Genomic DNA, 21309 nt, shown 5'->3' with positions numbered 1-21309 from the left:
TTCTATAATTGTTACCAAACCAAACTCAATACAAAAAAGTTAACACCAATTTTCCAATATCACCTTATTATCTTAGAAACCACGGATTCCATAAAACAAGTCATATGGAACAAGAAATCCTGACTTACAAATGCACTGTTTTTCAAGTTCCTGACTATTTGCTCAATTTAAAAGTGCTATCTGCCCCTAGCCATCTAATTATAATGTCTATATTCAGATGTAAGAATTGTTAAGTACTTCAGTGTATTTTATAATATCTTCACATACAACATGCATATATACAATATACACAATATATACTACATAAATTATACAAAATGTCCCTCAAAATATTAGAGTCAGTTATAAAGGTTTTGGCAAAAAATATGTTCCAGCAGTAAATGTCAGTTCATTACAATGAATTCATCCTTAAATAACATTAAATTACTCTTTATTTTGCTCATCTTGCAGAATTACACTGAGTTAACTTTCATATATTTATCCACTTTATTTTAACAAAACCTTTATTCGAAAGTCCAACTTTCATTTCAACACAGTCCATGTTTTTTCCAGTAAAATTAACTTATTCAATAAAAATCAGTTTGTTGTAAGAGCTATTTTTATATACATGTTAGAGTAGCATTCTATTTTTAATTTTTCTCAGATAATCAAACTATATTATAAAAAACACTAACATCTCATTTATTAGAGCTAAATAAACCAGATCCTTCTGAAGTCAGTAAACTTCAAAATAAATTCATCCTAGATATCTGGGGCTATTTTTGCCAATACATGAATAACCGTCCTAATACCAAAGACTGAAATTATATATATTTAACTGATCAGTTCTACTAAGCGATCTCAAATGGCACTAGCACTTGCATGGTTAACTCATCCAGCAATCCATTTCCAAAGCATCTCAAAAGATTTAATACTTCAAAGAAGCCTCATCAGGATGAGCAATGAAAAATCAACTGGAGCCACAAGAGATTACAGAATACACAAAGAGATCTGCCAATTCAACATTCTAAAAAGAGATGCTGCAGAGTTGGGTCAGACTCAGCAGCCCAGAGGCATGTGAGAACTTATGAAACTAGGCTGGTTCTTGGAGAGGCTATTAAGTTCCAAGCCTAAAAATCTCAATGAAATGGATAAATTTCTATTTTAAAGAAAAACTAATTACTCAAGAGATTTTTTTTAAATCAACAGATCAATAACCCAGGAATAAAATCAGAAAGTGGTCTTAAAAAAATGACCTCAAAAAGTTACCAAAAATAGTTTGTTTTAAAGGTTAATTCTTTCAAAACTACTATAGAACAAAAAACAAGCCCACAAAGCTTCACTATTTTAAAATAATCAGCATTTGAAACAATTTGAATGTTATCAAGACCAAAGATTGCACCCAGAAATGTACTCTCAAATAGATAAGGTTCTAAATAAAATGTCAACAAATGGAATTCAAATGCATAGCTAGATAATTAGCTACCACAACTAAGCAAGGTCAATCATGGGATAGGTTTAATCTTGGAAAATCTAATTTATCATATAAATAGATGTAATACGAAAAACCACATGATCCACAGATTCTAAAATAAGCATTCAATAAAAATTAGCCTTTGTGTGTGTGTCTGTGTGAACCTGATCCCTCTCGTCACAGTAAAAAGCCTATAGCATGAGGTCTTAACCTCAAGCTTTGCCCTAGAAAACATAAGCTTTGAGGCTAAAATAGCAATTCAGTTTCTCTCAGGATAACTAGATGTAGAACATGTAAATTCAGAACTAATTTATATTAGGGTAATGGTTCTCAACCAAGATAATTCTGCCCCATAAGGGACACTCTGGAATGTCTGGAGACATTTTTGGTTGTTACAACTCAGGGAATTCTACTGGCATCTATTGGGTAGAGGCTAGGGATGCTGCTAAGCACCGATGAAAACACAGGGCAGCCCCTCAACAACAAGTAATTTCTGGCCCAAAATGTCAACACAAAACTGCCAGTGTCACAAAAACCCTTAAGATTTACATTCTAAAACTGCATTTCCCAGCTGGTAACCACCAACCACAGGTGACTACAGAGCATGTGAATTATGGCTAGTCCAAACTAAGATGTTTTATATATATGTAAAATATACACCAAATTCCAAAAACAGAAAAAAAATGTATACTAATTAATAAGTTTTTATACTGAACATGTTGAAATAATGTATTTTCTTTAAAACAACATACCCATAATATTCAAATTAATTTCACCTTTGCTGTATTTTGTAACATGGCTGTAGAAAAATTTTAAGTATATATGTAATTTATCAATTTCGTATGCCTCAAAGACCATATGTATACTTGCTTCATGATACCCATTTAATATCATACAATTTTACAGTTCAACAACATTGTTCAAGTTATTTTAAACAAACTTTCTGGAGCAAATTAAGCCTTTATGCCTAAATTTATTTAACAGGATAAATTGGAGAATGATAGACAACTGTCTCATATGCAAAATAAGTAATTTCCCCTTTATTTATTAGAAGTATGTAACATACATGGAGTAGGCAATCTGCAGATCCACCTGACAAGATGGATTTTTTGGGGTTTTTTTTTGTGGTACGCGGGCCTCTCACTGTTGTGGCCTCTCCCGTTGCGGAGCACAGGCTCCGGACGCGCAGGCTCAGCGGCCATGGCTCACGGGCCCAGCCGCTCCGCGGCATGTGGGGTCGCCCCGGAACGGGGCACGAACCCGTGTCCCCTGCATCGGCAGGCGGACTCGCAACCACTGCTCCACCAGGGAAGCCCTGACAAAATGTTTAATATCCCAGATTACTGATTCTGTATAAAGGGACTTAAGAGTCTCAATGAGTCATACAGAAAGGGTTAAAGAGTTCACAGTTGACCCTTGAACAACGTGGGGGTTAGGGGTGCCAACCCTCCTCACAGTTGAAAATTCAAATACAATTTACAGTCGGCCCTTCGGTTCTGCATTCACAAATTCAACCAACCACAGATCCTATAGTACTATGGTATTTACTACTGAAAAAAATCCACATATAGGTGGACCTGCGAAGTTCAAACCTGTGTTATCCAATGGTCAACTGTACTTGTATAAAGAAAGTTACGGCTTCCCTGGTGGCGCAGTGGTTGCGAGTCCGCCTGCCGATGCAGGGGACATGGGTTCGTGCCCCGTTCCGGGACGACCCCACATGCCGCGATGCGGCTGGGCCCGTGAGCCATGGCCACTGAGCCTGCGCGTCCGGAGCCTGTGCTCCGCAACGGGAGAGGCCACAACAGTGAGAGAGGCCCGCGTACCACACACACACACACACACACACACACACAAAAGTTAGACCTCATCCACCCCAATTACTCCAAATTAAAACATTATTGAATCACAGACCTGGTGGACACACAGCAAGCTCCCAATTTTCTGCTAGTTACTAAGTGTTAAATTTTTTAGAATAAAATAAGTGATGGGGTCTCTGGCATCCATAAGCTCAGGGCAAGTAAGGTTATTACATATGAAAAAAAAGAATAACAAAGGAATTTTTATTTAGGCTTTAAACTGTGAGATTTAATCGTAAGTTCAGTTGGGTTGTATAGAATATAAAGAATACAAGAAATTTAGGAAATTTTTGTGGGAAAGAGTTTATCTTGAAATTTATAGCCTTTACGTTTCCATTTGACATTCATTCTGAAAATTCTGAACTCTCAACAGATTTATTTTCATCATTTAAGGTAATTTTTAAAATTTTTATTGGCGTATAGTTGATTTACAAAGTTGTGTTAGTTTCTGCTGTACTAAGGTAATTTTTTTAACTGCTTCATAAAATGTGTTTGACAAGAATGGTCTAATTAGTAAGTAAAAATAGAGTCTTCATCTTAAATAGCTTGCACACACGCACATATGCACACACATACACACACCCCAAAAGAGCAAGTCAAAATACTCATCAGTGTACATTCTGCTGCAGCAGGAGTTTTAATTAAAGTCTAATAAAAAACTTTGATAGTAAAACACATTTCTGTTGTAACAAAGAATTAGGAAAAAAAAAAACACACAGAAGAATATACATTTGAAAGACCAACTTTAAATATGTTTCCAAAAAACATTACACGCTACTTTAGCCAAGACTGTATGGTCTCAATTTTACAAATATATGAACTTCTGTACTTATAATCCAAAACAAACAATTAGGCACTTGATTATTACGATAATCATGATAAATACAAATACTCTAGGAATGGCACTCTTAGAGTTAATAAAGTCAGTCTAGATGTTAGGTAAAGTTCTGGCCTCCTCAGTACTGGGGCACTGATAGACACTAAGAAGGTTAGGACACTTTGAATATTTCAGGTAAAAGGATCTTGAAGATACCAGTTCAAATGAAGGTGTGCTTCACTCTAAAGACAGTACCAGGAGTAGAGAAAAAAATATCTTGGCTACTGCCAAGTACTCACTATGTCACTGGTCAAACTTAGAGATGAACAAATCCTATTTGCCTTCTAATGCAGGAATCTATATCCTGATCTTCCTTATACTTCTCTTATTACATTTTAACATTTCTGGCACCAGAATATATTTTCTTAATGTACTGTGTTCCCTTTTCTTATTTGGATTTCTGATGATTCACATGTTAAGTTTTATTCCTACCATGTTAATTCTTATTCCTATCACAACACTCTCAGCCATCCCAACACTCTGATGACACTCATCAACAACTGTAGGTAAGGACACATGGGAGCATTTACATCAGAATCTCCTGTGTGAAATTTTAAAAAATCCAGACAATTCTAATAATATGCCCAACCGGCAACACTGTTGTAAACTACCTGAGGCACCAAAACTTATATTTGTCCTAATTCTCCTAGCACCTAGCATGGCATTAATCACATTCCTCACATTAAGGCAAATACTTCTTGATTAATCTCTCATCTGAAGCTCCTTTCCTTGACAATGTGACCTTGTGATAGAACCTTTCTCTTAACATTGGTGGTAACTGTTATTGTTACCATACTTAAAGTATTTTTCTCCTAGAAACTTCTAGTGATTAGATGCCACAGTCACCCTCTGAGAATTACCTGGACACTGAATCATTAAAAACAACCTGAGGGACTTCCCTGGTGGCGCAGTGGTTAAGAATACACCTGCCAATACAGGGGATACGGGTTTGAGCCCTGGTCCGGGAAGATCCCACATGCCGCAGAGCAACTAAGCCCGTGCGCCACAACTACTGAGCCCACGTGCCACAACTACTGAAGCCCGCGCGCCTAGAGCCTGTGCTCTGTGAAAAAGAAGCCACCGCAATGAGAAGCCCGCGCACAGCAACAAAGAGTAGCCCCTGCTCACCATAACTAGAGAAAGCTCGCGCGCATCAACAAAGACCCAACGCAGCCAAAAATAAATAAAATTAAAAAGAACCTGAGCTATGTGGCACTAAAATAGATACGGAAATTCAGGATCCCATGTTAGTCATCTCTGGTTTGCAAATTAGTGGAGAAACAGTATGTGATCATGATGGAAAATTGAATAAAGTATACAAAATTTTAAAGATTAAAAATGCAAGCCTACTGGAGGCACTGGAAAGGAATGATGTGGTATAAAGAGGTTCTAGGAAAAAAAGAGTCCATAACACGGCCATATCTGACACTAGATCAACATTTTAGGCTAGATATCAATTTAGAATAATGAATTTTTAAAAAGCAGAGTTTCTTATTAGAATAAAAGCTCCTTTAAGTACAAACAACCAATAAGTACACTTCCAGTTGAAAGAAAAGAGTAAGTATGACGATAGAACATCCAGGCAACTGAGGTCTTCAGAAACTATCAAACAAAAACCAAAAAACAAAAAAGAGGTAAAGTTAAATTTAGTCCAAAGGAGGAAACATTTAGGAGCCCAGAAGGAAAATACCTAACTCACTTGGGGCTAAAATCAAGGTTAGAACTGAAAATTGAAAGTATAGCACAGGGACTTCCCTGGTGGCACAGTGGTTAAGAATCCACCTGCCAATGCAGGGGACACGGGTTCGAGCCCTGGTCCGGGAAGATCCCACATGCCGCAGAGCAACTAAGCCGTGCACCCGTGCACCACAGCTATTGAAGCCCGTGCACTCTAGAGCCCGTGCTCCGAAACAAGAGAAGCCACTGCAATGAGAAGCCTGCGCACTGCAACAAAGCACGCAGCAATGAAGACCCGAGGGAGGGAGGGAGGGAGGGAGGGAGGGAAGCAGTCTTGGGTCAAAAGAGCCCTAGTAAGATTATGAAGGGAATTCTATCTGCTTAAGCCCTAGTAAGATTATGAAGGGAATTCTATCTGCTTAAGAGTAGCAATAAATGACGCTGTGAACTAGTCTGAACATCTATCTAACATAAAGCTACAAGAAAGCTGTGGGTAGTATGGTGTGGGGGGAGTATGCGGGAGGACTGAAAAGGGCAGGTATACTCTACAAAAAACAAACGAACAAAAAAACAACTAAGAAAGCTCTTTCTAATAACCAGCCTAATAACTAGCCTAACACCACTTCAGTGAAATTGTTCAGGGATCAACAATTAGTAGTACTTTCAAGTTTCTTATGCCTTACTTACCCATTTATTGTTATATTGGTAGTTATGACTATTTAACACTGTTAAGGATTGTGCGCTTGTTTGTGAAACAGAAGGGTATGCTGAAACTTTGTAATCTGCTTTGCCTTGGGTGTGAAAGGAGAAGAACAGGTGAAAAAGAAATAGCTGCAAAGAGCAGATGTATCAAATCCCTGAGACCAAATAAACAGAGGGAGTGCTAGACTGTGAGCAAGAAATATCCTCAAGCATTGAGAAAGAGAATCTCCTTTCACCCCAGTTACCCAGGACCACTTGTAACACATATAGATCCAGCTACCGATGCAGTATCAAGCAGAAAATATATATAAGATCTACAGCTTAGGAGCTCAGTATCTTGTCAATATTACTGCTTGCCACATCCTAAACAATTCCAATAACCAAGCTCACTTTTGTTCCTGGGAACAAAGCTACCTTGTATCTCTCATAAGAAATCTGGACCCTGTCTGGTTCTGCTTCCCAGTTCCTAGGTCTTCAAGGCCTACTGCTAAAACCCATTTCCTCCCTTTTCCAAGATGCCAGCCTGAACCTCTACCTAGTACCTGCTACCCACCACCATCCCACCCCCACACCAACCTGGCCAACTCCACCTGTGTGCACACTGTCTTTTGCTACTCTTATCCCTCATGCTGAGAGGCTAACTATAGTACCTCCATCCAGATTTCCCATACCAGTGTTCTGGCCTCTCCATCTAGAAAGAACTAATCCTGCTTGAGGTAAACCTGCCTAGTAGTTGGATATCAAATTCTACCAAGTCACAGATCCATCATGATGATTACCAATTTACCTAAATTTCAGTCACATTATATTAGGTTTAATTCCCTCTTTCTTTTCTGAACAAAAACTCTGAAAACTTACAGATCTTTCACAACGTGCACCAGTTTACCTAGGAACTGCTTCTGCAGCTGTCCTATTCTCACACAAATCAAGAATCATTACACCTTTCTTTGCCTATCTTCAACCTCTTGACATGACACCACTTTTTAAATACATCAGAAAATGGTATCATACTTAAAATACACTTAATGGAGGAAAATACTCCATTACACAGGAGAGGAGGGAAAAAAAAAATCACAGATTGGGGCTTCCCTGGTGGCGCAGTGGTTGCGCGTCCGCCTGCCGATGCAGGGGAACCGGGTTCGCGCCCCTGTCTGGGAGGATCCCACATGCCGCGGACCTGGGCCCGTGAGCCATGGCCGCTGAGCCTGCGCGTCCGGAGCCTGTGCTCCGCAACGGGAGAGGCCACAACAGAGGTAGGCCCGCATACCACACGAAAAAAAAAAAAAAAAAAAAAATCACAGATTGGATTACTTATAAATAAAAATTTGAAGGTATTTTCAATTGGCAATATGGAATGAACCGAAGGCACTTCATGCTTTTTTAAATTTTCTTATCTTAAATGCCTTAAAATTTAGATCATCTTATTAAGTGAATAAGACCTCATTTTACTTTGCTAACCCCTCATTTAAAAGAGATATACGGCAAACTTCAGGCTAATTTCTACAGGAAAATATAAAATATTATGAATGTGAATTTTCACCCTAAATGTGATTTTATGGAATTATAACTACTCAAAATTTGAACCCTTAGAAAAATCTGATCACGAGTACTTACTAATTAAGGAACACAACTGATTATTAGATTTGCTGGTGATCCAACTTTGTTTCTTTTTTAAATTAATTAATTAATTTTTTGGCTGCATTGGATCTTCGTTGCTGCGCATGGACTTCCTCTAGTTGCAGCAAGCGGGGGCTTCTCATTGCGGTGTCTTCTCTTGTTGCGAAGACACGGACTCTAGGCTCGTGGGCTTCGGAAGTCGTGGCATGCAGGCTCAGTAGTTGTGGCACATGGGCTTAGTTGCTCCGCGGCATGTGGGATCTTCCTGGACCAGGGCTCAAACCCGTGTCCCCTGCGTTGGCAGATGGATTCTTAACCACTGCGCCACCAGGGAAGTCTAATCCAACTCTGAAACAAAAATTTCCTAATATTCCTCTTTCATGCTCAGGATTAGTTTAATTGAAGTAAATCCTGAAATTGAAAGGTGAGCCGCCAGGAGGCAATTTCCAGTTGCCACTACTTATTTGTATGAATCCAGATTTTATCCAAAAAGTGAATCAAAGAAAAGAAATAAATCACTGTATTACTGAAGTACACATATTATCTCTAAACCAAGTATATATTTCTGCCCATTAACTGCCTCATAATTTAAACATGTTGACTTATTATACGTGAGGTGGTAAAAAATAATTTAAACTAAAAAGTTCATAACCTTATCTAAAATTAAGAGAAATTCAATCCTTAAAATCTGCTTACTTTTTCAGAAATAAAAATTTATATATAGTAACACTTCGTGCCATTTGCTTTCTGTCTTATTCCACTCCAAAATGTAGATCTGTACTTTTGGAATAAGAAATATAAGTATTGCCTTTCCATCTTTTTCAAGCTCTCCCCAATTCTTCCACATGGAAGGCCTCAAATTTCCTTATGATAAGCATTCTTCCACATTTAATAAATGCACAAACTAAAAACAGTGCTTTAGTTTAAGATAAAATTCAAATAAGTCTCTACTAATACTCATCCCACTTAGTTTTTCCTAAACTACTAAACTTACTACAAATAATGAACTTTCTCACAGTATATCGAACTTTGAATGTTATCTTCCTGTTTCTGCATTGATACAAAATCATCTCATACCACTGGTCCCTCAAAGACAATATCATGCTTCTAACAAAGGTCAAACATTGAGAATTGTTTTTTCAAGTTGATGCAAGATTTAGGAAAATTTATTTGAAAATGAAAATAGCAACCAACATTGGCACTGTTCTAAGCACTTTACAAGTATTAACTCATTCGATCCTCCTAACAACCTATAATAAGGTTGATAGCTCTATCCCATTTATAGATTAAGAAACTGAAGCTCAGTCACAACAGCTAGTAGGTAGAAGAGCCAGGATTTGACCTTAAACTGTCCCAGTTCAGAGCCCAAGCACGCTCTAACTCTCTAGCTGTACCATCTAAATGTTAAGAACCATCACTTAATAGGTATCCAAGTTATTTCGAAACGAAGAAATTAAAGATTTTTCATTTTGTGATGAACCAGATAAAATACCACGTAAATATTTTAAGCTATCGTCTTAAGTCATAAGAAATAAAGACTTCTGACAGCAAAACCAAGTATGTTAGATTAATATTAAAGAAAAAACTCCCTTTAAATGATTTTGATAATTTTATTATGAATACATGACCAATAAATTTAAAGTACACATTCATATGACAATATCTGACAAATACCTTTCAAAAATTAACTGCAAATGCACCCAAGTAATCAACCTTTAAAACATATTCTGGGTAGTCAAGCTGAGAGTGTACAAACATCACACTTGACCAAGATAATCTGGCAACTCACCTAACTGGAACACAGCAAAGTCACTGAGAAAAGGCCTCCGAACAATCAAAATAAATACTCCAATGTCCAAGTATTGATACTCACTTTTCTCAAAACAGGATCTCACAACTAAATAAGGGTCAACTCATTTTTACCCTTATGCAGAATTACAAATTTGACTTCCGGAGGAAAAAATGGCGTAGAAAAATTACCAGTGGGAAGGTGAAGGGGGACACTGATCACAGTGACAAGCACATCCAATAGAGAAGCAGAAAAATGCTTACTTAATAACTTCAAAATGCAAAGAAATCTGATCTACAGTCCTATATACAATCCAACAGATCCTCACGGCACCACAGTAACTGATGGTCACAAATGATGCCCCTAGGTCATCAAAAGATTTAATTATATTCTGCATCCTACTTAAAACATAAAAGAATACCATATTTAATTTTAGTATGATTTTCACTCAAAGTCGTTTTATAATTTGAAGCTTAGAGGATAAACCCTCAATTACCCAGTAAGCTCAACTAATAAATTAGAAAGGAATTCCTTGGAAAGTTCCAAGTAGCAAAGGTTTCACTGTTTCAAAGCTTACGAGCACTATGTGTACAAAAATTACCTGAAAGCAAAAGGGAGACAGGAGAGCACAGAAGTAGAAAGCCTAAGAAAACAAAGAAGAGCTAGGCGACCGTCTATAAACGTGCTATCCTTAAGGCATTTCCCACAAAACAATGAGTGGGCAGTAGGTGCCACATCAGCAGTACTCTGTATTTGTCCTGCTCCTAAATCATTTGTTAGTTTCATAAATTATTAATTTCAGTTAATAGTTTGTAGAGATGAAGCAGTACCAACTCTTTCCTCAACTGCAAGAAGTGATAGCGTCCTTCTGATTGCTCTACAAAACCAACACTGGGATTACTCTTACAGAGCATGCATATGCCTTACGGTGGCACACATTTGATTAAAAAAAAAAAGTTCTCTTTTAAACTGCTTTTCATTTTTAAAGGATTCAGGGAGATAGTGCCTAGCCCACACTGAACTTTGTTATCAAAAATTTGTTACACTACTCAACAAAACTCCCTTTCAAACCAGGCTGCAACACATTTTCTCTAGCTCAAACAAAAACTTTAAAGCACATAGTAAATAACATATAAGGCCTTGTACTTTTCTCCCCTTCTAGCGAGGAAGTCTAATTCCAAACAGGAAACTGCTTCTCAAAGGATTCAACGCAGAAATCCTACCAAACGCCAATCCAGTTCTCAGGAAGAGATTTAATATTTAAGTGCCAACACACTTGCCCAGGTAGAAACGGGGTAAATACTCAAGCTTCCCTGCCCTTGAGGCAACCCTTGGAAGTTTTAGCAGGGGAAAAAAAAAAACTGCCTTTTCTAACGAACAAACTACAAAATGCTTTAAAAGGCCAATCTATACAAAGGTTCACAGAAGATAAAGAAGTTAAAAGTGCTAGTTTGTCAAGTTTTTCGATCACCCTCCCCCATCCCACCAGGATCTGGGAGGAAAGAAGGGGCTAGGGAAGAAGGGAGGTTCGGGGCTGAGCGGAGCTAGGCGCGGGGCGAGGTGATCGGGCGCCCCCCGCCCCATCCCCTCACCTTTCCCGGGACCAGGAAAAGAGGCAGAGAGGAAAGCACGAGATGGAGCACTTCTCCGCCAGAAGAGCAAGGTGGAAGGAAGGACGAGGAGGGGCGGCGGGGAGCGAGCCGTGTGGCCGCGCAGGGACCGACCCCTGCCCCCTCCCCGCCGAGATCGAGAAGGGGAACCGCCTCCCTGAATCGGGAGCGTCCTCCAGTCCCTTACCCATGCTGGGGGCTCCCGCGGGGAGCAGACCGGCGCCCGCCGCTCCTCCTCCGGCTGCTCGCGCGGCCGCTCCGGCGGCAGGAGGCGGGCCCTCCGCTCGGCTCTAGCCCAGCTGAGTTCAGGAGGGGCAAGAGGGCGCCTCCATCCGCCCGCGGCGTTCCCCGGCCAGTCCCGTCCGCGCCGCCCGTGAGGAACAGGCGGCGGCCGCTCCTCACTCGCGGCGGCTGGAGCGCCCTCCCCCGCCCGCCCAGCTGGCGGCTTCCCCACCCCCGGTCGCTCCCGCCACGGGGTGGGACCTGCCGGTTCGTCGTGGCCGCCGGCTCCAACCCGGAGCGCCAGCCCAGCCCCGGAGCCCGCCCCCCGCCGCTCCCTCGGCGCCTGCAGTCTTCTAACGCGACGCCAAAGATTGAGGTGGAGACAGGGACAGAGGCCGGGAAGGTGCCGGGAGCTGGGCCGGGAGGAGGAAAATCTCGCGAGAATCCCCGGCCCTGCCCCGCCCCCGCCCCCGCCGCGTTCCGGCTCACCGCCTGCCCCCGGCGGCTGCCAGGTGCGGTGACGTCATGGCCAGGGGTCGCTCGCCGCCCGCGTCCAGGTGCGCGGAGTGGATGGGGGAGCCGTGCGGCACAGCTGCGACCAGTCCTCCGTCCTGAAGTTCGAAGCTGTTGGGACAGGCTTGTTGTGTGGTTTGTCGCTTCAGATGGATACAAAGAGTTTTTGCTGATAGGCAAATTGAGCCTGGGTTGCCCCACTTTGCAGTGTTGCTGCAGCAGGCTTTGGGGGACCTAAAAGAAAAGAGGCCGCGAGAGAGAGATGCAAGAAGACAGAAATAGAGAGAAAAACCGCTTGCTTTCGAACTTTAGAGGTCCAGCTGCAATCAGAACCCGCGGTTTACCTTGCAAAGTTCCGCATGAATCAGAAGCATTTCTTAGTCGGAAAAAAATCCTAGGCACAGAGTAAATTCTATTTTACAGGATTAAATTATTGGGTTCCTTTAGTCTCTGTCCGCTGAAGACCACTTTCTAAATCCCTTTTCTCTTTCGAAAGTATGGTTTAAATTGTTACCTGATGGGGAGGGGGGAGCAGGTCGGGATAGTCATGATTTGAGAGATTGCCTGGCACTTTTTTCTAGCCTGAATATGAAAAAGAGCATAGGATTATTGTAATCAGACATGACACTTTCTTAGAGTTAGAAATATATATAATTAATTCAGCCAGGGACTTTCTTGGCGGTCCAGTGGTTAAGACTCTGTGCTTCCACTGCAGGGGGCATGGGTTCCATCCCTGGTAGGGGAACTAATAACCCACATGCCAAACAGCTCAAAAAGAAAAAAAAAAAAAAAAAAAGTTCAGCCAACTTTTTTCCTCTACTGTTGAAGCAAACCCAGTTCCCGGACAGATGCGTGTGAGAGCAACATTTGTTGGTGCTTTTTAAAGCAATTTTGTCATTTAATTCTCACAATCATCCAGGCAAACCCGGGTTTCTGAAACTCAGCACAGCCGTTTATTTTTTGTGGGACTTTGGATAAATTAACCTCGCTGGATTTCAGTTTCTTGAGTCTGTCGAAAGAAATCTTTATAGTGCAAAGCACAGTGTCTGGCACATAGTAGCAACTTTGTAAATATCCATTTCCACTATCTCCTATAGGCCTGCATTTGCCATCCTTTAATCTTTTATTTCTAAAAAGATTACGTAGGGTACCTTTTTAACAAGAATTGTCAGTTACAATCAGAAACCAAAAAGGAAAAAAAGAAAAAAATTTAATATGCACACCCAAAAAGATGTACATATTGGCTGTGTTGTACTGAAACCATGAAACATATTGTGACTTTTTTCAGTCAACAAATATTTATTGAGTATTATGTTAATTGTCCCCCTCCAAGCAAACAAATAAACAAACCAAAAAAGCTGAAGTCCAGCCCTTACCCTCAAAGATTTTGAATTCTAACCAGGAAGTGAGACATGAACAGATAGTTTATTAACAGTATGAGGTAGAGAGTGTCAAATTCCTGAAAATTTAAAAGAAAATTACTATGGGCAAGGCAAGCTTCAGGGGGAAGGTATAAATTGAACTAAAGCATGGAGGAAGGCAGTAATTTCAACCTGGAGGAGTCCTAGAAGTAAGGAGTGAAAGTGGAAATGCAAACGCAATATCCCTGAAATCTGTCTGGCTCCTGCAACCCATAAGAAAGCAAACGATTTAAACTTTGAAAGAAATGAGGCTGATGGGAGGCAAAAGAGGATTCATGGAAGGAGATAAAGAAAAATATAAGCTATTGGAAGAGAACTAAATACCTTGGTCTCTAGGATCCTAGATATTTTAAGAAGAAAGGCCAATAAATAGAAATGAAGAGAGGGTAAGGAAAACAAACAGAAGGAGGGAAAAAAGAACTCTGGATTTGACAATAAGGTTACCTTTGAAAGTATAATTTCAGAATATACGTGACAGAATGTGTAATATACATAGCTGCATATATTCAGTATATATAGAATAGAAAAGTTAAAAGTTAGTTAAAGGTTTCAGTGACTAAATGAGCAATAAAGAAGTGAGGCCACAAGTAGATAAGGTGAACATATTATTTTAACCAGAAGTCAGGTCACATAATCTGACAAGATAAAGTATCTATCAGTACAATCTGTTATAGCCTAGAAATCTCAGGATCTGTATTATTTCCACCATAAACCATGTATTTTAGAAGTTTGAAAATTAAGCAAAATCACTTTGCACATTCAGAGGGCAATACCCCATTGAGGTGACGTTGACATATTGGATCATAAAAGAAATTGGAAAGATCAGGGAATAGGACAATACGAAAGGTTGAGAAAACTGAACTAAAGCTAGGAAGTAATCACAATCCCGGAGTTAATGCTGTCTTCCAGAGGTGAAGACAAAGGACATCCCAATGGAAGAATGAAATCTAGAAATGTATTTTTTAAACCTACAAAATGGTATGTGAAACTATGTTCTAAATTTGTGAGTACTGAGCAAATGTTAGCTATTAATTACTCCATGGAGCTCATTTCATCTTATGAGTCTTACCCCCTCAATGAGGCCTTCAAAGTGTGGCACTATGTTTTATACATTTCTATGTAACTAGCACATTGCTCAGCTCAAAACACTGCTTTCCTCAGTAGTAACTATTAGTTGGATGATAAAAAATATGGTGAGATGATAGTCTCATCATATATTTAGATTTAGATTTAACCTCAAATTCCTTTCAGCTAAGAACAAATTACCTTTTCTTTTAGTCTTTATTTCCTTTATCTTATAATGAATTAGGTTTTATTTATCCATCTATCCCCACCCTTCTAAGACGAATGAACTAATACCATTCTTTTTTTCTTTTACTTTTTTTTGGCCACGCCACGCGGCTTGTGGGATCTTAGTTCCCTGACCAGGGATCGAACTCAGGCCCTTGGCAGTAAGAGTGCTGAGTCCTAACCAGTGGACCGCCAGGGAAGTCCTGAACCATTCTAATCACTCACTTTTTTTTTCTGCTGAATATTGATCTGGTATGAAAGAGAATATTACAATTTCTGTGAGAATGACATAATTTCCACCAATCGAATTCATTCTACACTGCCATCATGTCTTCCTAATGTTTTCTTAGGAATTTATCAGAAGATATCTATATTGAAAAAACCATCTACCTTCTTTCCTTCTGGTGAAAACTATTCTAACCAGGAAGATTATTCTAAAGAAAATTAAATATTAACTTGATTGTGTTATTTTTAAAACACTGATTTAGCTCAAATCTTAGAGGCAACTAATTCTTTTCTTTATTCTCAGTTCCACAGAGCTAGATTTGCTAGCCAGCATTCTTATTGTTATTTTGTTTTGCCTTGGCTAGTTTACTGTATACTTAAGCACAAATTACATCAGTGTATAACCTGAATTTTTAAAAATCATTCTTTAGAAAATAATTGAAGGAAATAATACTGTCAAACACAATGCCTATACTGTGAGTTTAGTGAAGCTAGAAAATGTCCCTGCTCAAACTGGACCCATCAGCTTCTAACAAAATCCTGCTACTCTGTTAGAAATTTGGGGCATGTGCTCAAACATATAGTCTCCCTAAGCACTTTTCATTATTGCACATTAAGAAAAAATTTAGTTAAAAACATGATGAGGGACTTCCCTGGTGGCAGTGGTTAAGAATCCGCCTGCCAGTGCAGAGGACACGGGTTCAAGCCCTGGTCCAGGAAGATCTCACATGCCGCGGAGCAACTAAGCCCGTGCACCACAACTACTGAGCCCGCGCTCTAGAGCCCGTGAGCCACAACTACTGAGCCCGTCTGCCACAACTACTGAAGCCCACGTGCCTAGAGCCCGTGCTCTGCAGCAAGAGAAGCCACCGCAATGAGAAGCCCGCGCCCCGCAACGAAGAGTAGCCCCCGCTCGCCGCAACTAGAGAAAGCCCGTGTGCAGCAGCTAAGACCCAAAATTAATTAATTAATTAATTTTAAAAATAGGCAATTACCATTAAATAAATAAATAAATAATAAAAACATGATGAGCCCATCCAAATGAGTCACTACTTTGCAAACTGAAAGGACCTTTTTAATAATGTTATTTGTACTTTATTTGGATGGTAGTGTCATTACAGAGCTGGTGGTTGGTAGGTAAGTCATAGAGCCTTGTTCTAAGTCATCAAAGAGAGTCTCTTTCAAGAAGCATTACTTTTTCAAAATGTTAAAGCTAGTCTCCTTTGAAGGGTCAGATATTTTAAGCAATTCCAAATGACAAATACATTGCATTTTTCAAATATCAGTCAATTCAATTATACACACAATATCATGTGAAGAATTTCTGGCCGTGAGTACACATTCTTTCAACTCAATGGACATTTACTGACCACCCATTATAGATCAGCACCTGCTCTGTCATAAATATAGAGATAGAAAATATAGGGACTTCCCTGGTGGGCCAGTGGGTAAGAATCCACGCTCCCAATGAAGGGGGCCCAGGTTCGATCCCTGGTGGGGAAACTAGATCCCACATGCATGCCGCAACTAAGAGCCTGCATACCGCAACTAAAAAAAAATTTCTTAAATTAAAGAAAACATGCCGCAGCGAAGATCCCACATGCAGCGACTAAGACCCAGTGCAGCCTAAATAAATAAATACTTTAAAAAAAGAAAAAGAAAATATAGTCCCTGCTTTTTTTTTTTACACTTAGGTTGCTTCCATATCTTTTTTTAAATTTAATTTTATTTTTTATACAGCAGGTTCTTATTAGTTATCTATTTGATACATAGTAGTGTATATATGTCAATCCCAATCTCCCAATTCATCCCACACCCCCATCCCACAATAGTCCCTGCTCTTAAAAGAGCAAGTATTGGGGAGCTTTGGGGGGTACATTGGAGTTGCCCAATAAGGACAAGGAAGTGTATTTAGACAGCCAGAACAACAGGCAGGTATACTATTGAAAGCCTGGGACACCTTTGGCCGGGGGGGCAGGCTGGGAGAACCATAGTCAAACACAGAGAGTTCATGTGCTGTGGAAATGATTTGAGGTCTTATCCTAGAAGTTATAGGTAGTTAATGAAGGCTTTTAAGTAGGCAATTGCTTTGCTCTTTCAGCCACAGAAAAAAATTCAGATGTCTCATAAAATTAGGTACAAAAAATTTGGTTCTATAAACATTGATTAAGCCCCACTACCCTCAACCAATTAATAAATATGTTTTTCACTAATATTAAAAAAAAATTTAAACTAACATAAGAGACAAGACACTATGTATGCTGGGCGCTGTGAAAACAGCAGCTCTGCCTTTAAGGACTGTGATTTCCAGCTAAGATATGCTTAACTATTTTGAACTTACATTTATTTAAATAAAATTTTCCTTATTTGCAGACATGGCACAAACCAATAAACTGGGCACATTCTTGTTTTAGTATGAATTTAGTAATGAATTAGTATTCTTATTTAGATCTCTTTGCAAATTCTAAGCAGTAAATGCAAATAACTTGTTTCCCCCAAATCAGAAGATATTTATACGTATCACAAGTTTCAAAAAAGAGTAGACTTTTGAAAAAAATATTAGTGATGTATGTTTTCTTCACTTGTGAGCTTTTATAAATGACAAAGAATGAATTATTATTATTTTTTTAAATAACCCAAAGGAACATCCAGAAGAAGACTCCATCTATAACCATTATCCCTTGGGCAATACCATTTCTGTGTCTGCCTAATGTGACCCTAAAAGGCACTCATAGGGGCTTCCCTGGTGGCGCAGTGGTTGAGAGTCCGCCTGCGGATGCAGGGGGCACGGATTCGTGCTCCGGTCCGGGAGGATCCCACGTGCCGCGGAGCGGCTGGGCCCGTGAGCCATGGCCGCTGAGCCTGCGCGTCCGGAGCCTGTGCTCCGCAACGGGAGAGGCCACAACAGTGAGAGGCCCGCGTACTGAAAAAAAAAAAAAAAAAAGGCACTCATCAAACTGTTATATGTCTATGCTTCTGCTTATCTAACCATGAACTGTTTCTGAAACAAGAAGTGGAAACTTTATTTCAAATCCCTACTTAACTTCCTTAAGGGCACAGATGACAACGAGGGTTGTGTCCCATCTGAGACTGGAGTGTTTAAACTGCCTGCTCTGACATTCTTTTGAAACCCAGGATTAAATACCTGCCAAAGCAAAAGAAGCTCATAAACCAATACGTTCCTCTCTGCATATTCCTGAGAATTCACGTACCTTTCTGCCGGTTTCTGAGCCACGTCACCACTCCCACAACTGCACCACATGCTGTATGTGGCTCCTAAGCAGATCTCCTCCATCTCCTGGTCAGCCCACTCCTCCTCACCCAGCATTTGCCTTTTCTCACATCTGCTTAAATATCTGAGGATAAATTCCAGCGACACATACTACACCTCAACCTCCTTACTCCTGAGGCTTATATCAATACCTCCAGTTTATAAGCAGGGAACCTGAGTCTTTCTAAATGATCTCCTGCACACCATGCCTACCTTCTTCATTCTAGAATTGATGCTTCAACAGCACTCTGTCCCCTTTTTTTCTCTCAACAGTCATATCTCTGATGTGGCCTCTCATAATTTTATATTTGAGCTACCTTTTCTTTACCCTTAATTTCCTAGACGAAATCCCCCTCCTTTTTCCCTCTTCCTCCCCCGTCCTTTCTATCTTATACCATATCTCTCTTAACACTGACCTTTGATTGCCAATCCAGTTTGTCCGGTCTAGTAAACTCTACATACGTAGCCTTTCTGATCTCCTAACCCTTCCTGGCCACCAAATATCTTTTCACAGAATAATCTTAGACCTTATTGAGACCTTATTGTTACAGTTTTAAGGTAACAAAGTTTTTACACATTAATAGCACGGAATCTCAACGTATTACTTAAAATAAATCAGTGAACTAGGTGATGCTATTTCTTGTTTTGCAATATTAGCAATAAAAGTAGTATTAGCAACAGCTAACAGCATCTGACCATTTTTAAGTCTCGGGCACTGACCTACACACTTCATATCCCTCACCTCGTACGGTCCTCACTACAATGCTATGAATCATAGTATTATCATCCCCATTTTAAAGAGCAGGAAACAGACCAGTAATTACCTTGCCTAAGATCACATAACTTATTAAATGGCAGAGCCTATGCTTGAATGCATAGCTACTCCACAGCTAATGTTTCAGTTTATCTCAAGTCAATTTGCTCCTTAAGCCATGATTTCTTTTTTTGTTTAAAGAGAGGAGAAAAAAAAAAAAAGAAATAAAAGAAAGAGGAGGAAAGAGAGAAAGGGGTAGGAAGAGGATATAAAGGAATCCTTCTTCCATGGTTTGTTATAAAGATCAACCAGGAAAGGGCCTGGGACAGAGTGGGCACTTGAGGCTAATCTCTTTTCCCATCTTTATGCATTCATTGAGGACCTACTCTGTGCCAGGAGGTATACAAGGTGCTTGTGTAGATGGGTGTAGAGAAGTGATAAAGGAGACGTGGGCCCTACCCTCCTGGAACTTGTGGTCTAAGGGAAGAAGTTGCATTTCCCAAGTACACAATGTAAATCATCTATATTATTTCTCACATGCCTCCTCCCACACGACCCCTTCTTTCTTAAATGTGTTCTCTCCTTCCTCAGAAACACTGTGCTTATGCCTCTCCTGGAACGTTTGGTATATTTTCTTTTGTAGTACAGCTATTATCGTACAACGTGCATTTCCTGTTATGATGGTGATGGCCTTGAGACTGGGACTCTGTCCTCCCTATCTTTTCATTCTTGCGAACCACTAACACAAAGGAGGCTCTCAATAATTGTGTACTAAATTCAACAATAGAAAGATGCCATACAATTATGTCTCTACATCCTGAAGATTTCAAATCAAGGAGTTATGACTTCACTGATTTGGTCAGATTCTTCTTATGAATACTGTCTTATAAATGCATTATTTGCCGTTCTGTGGCAAACTTTTCCTGGAGATGATTAGCCAAGATGTGATTACTTAGGTATATGCTTGACTAAGTGGTCCCTTATCTTTTGTGGTGAAGACAGCTCCTGTTAAACACTTGTCATAATTTTCAGTTAATTTTTACATACCAGAATTTTGGTAGAAATATTATTTTTAAAAAGCTGAAGATGTATATTCAGAATAAATGCATTCTATTTATTACGAGGTCATAGTTTTTTCTAAGAATTATGGGGAGGGAGGAAGGAGTGAAATAAATGCTGGTAATGTGAGAGAAATGCTGGAAAAATCTTGTCTACCCTGTGGCCTGCATCAGCGCAGCCACTCCTTGCAGGTGAAGTCTGGGTTTCATCAGCCCCGCCTCTGCGCAAACGCATATTTGTGTTTACACGCATGCGGTATTCCCTTTCCCATGTGGAATCATCACCTTCTTCTTCAAACCTTACCTCTCACCCCTAAAATGTATACAAAGGATGAAGAAATCCGAGCTATTACGACACTACAAGGTTGTGCTCGAAACATGTTAAAGAGTCATGCCCTGCTGATTAAGAAATTAGTCACCACCCGTGTGCGATGTCACCTCACATCAGGTGGAAACGAGAACCCAGGATTGGGAGACGTGCTCAATGTTTCAGAATCCGATTAAACAATTCAGTAAGACATTTACAAAACAGAAAGATGTTGCGATCACCACACAGCAGAATTTTGTTAAAAGACCATCAGTTTTCCAAGGCCCAGGGAAACGATATGTCAAGAGAAACAGGCTCAGAGGAATTTCCATTTCTGGTTAAGTTCACTTAAGGATCTCTCTTCCCCAAATGAAAGTGTTAGTTAGTGGGTCTATTTGAATATTACTTAAACCATAATGAAAGGGAAAGGATCTTCATGGCAGACACCTTGTAGAGACAGGAATTGAAAGCCAGTGAGGACAGTTTCATTTGTAGGGGAAGAAGCCTGAGAAAGAGGAACTCTTTAAACAAATTTCTTGAGAGACAGAGACAGAAATATCAGACGACGAAAGGCCTGAGAGAAAATCTCTCTTAATTATTCATTCCTTCATTCATTCATCCATTCATTTTCAGAGGAGAATGTTTTAATCATGACTCAGGATGA

At 39.9% G+C, this 21309-nt stretch overlaps 1 protein-coding gene across 1 annotated transcript in view; it reads right to left on the bottom strand.

Annotated features, from left to right (window-relative positions):
* Positions 1-12037, bottom strand: part of CD2AP (CD2 associated protein) — a 110062-nt gene extending 98025 nt beyond the window's left edge. The window contains exon 1 of the mRNA XM_007127386.4: positions 11772-12037. Within this exon, the coding sequence (XP_007127448.1) occupies positions 11772-11775 (4 nt within the window). The 5' untranslated portion in view covers positions 11776-12037. The remainder of the gene's footprint in view (positions 1-11771) is intronic.
* Between the last annotated feature and the right edge of the window lie 9272 nt (positions 12038-21309).

The sequence above is a fragment of the Physeter macrocephalus genome, chromosome 18, assembly GCF_002837175.3.
Source record: "Physeter macrocephalus isolate SW-GA chromosome 18, ASM283717v5, whole genome shotgun sequence".
Lineage (NCBI taxonomy): Eukaryota > Metazoa > Chordata > Mammalia > Artiodactyla > Physeteridae > Physeter > Physeter macrocephalus.
Note: the sequence above shows the minus strand (reverse complement) of the source record. Positions and strands in the feature narration are given on the sequence as shown.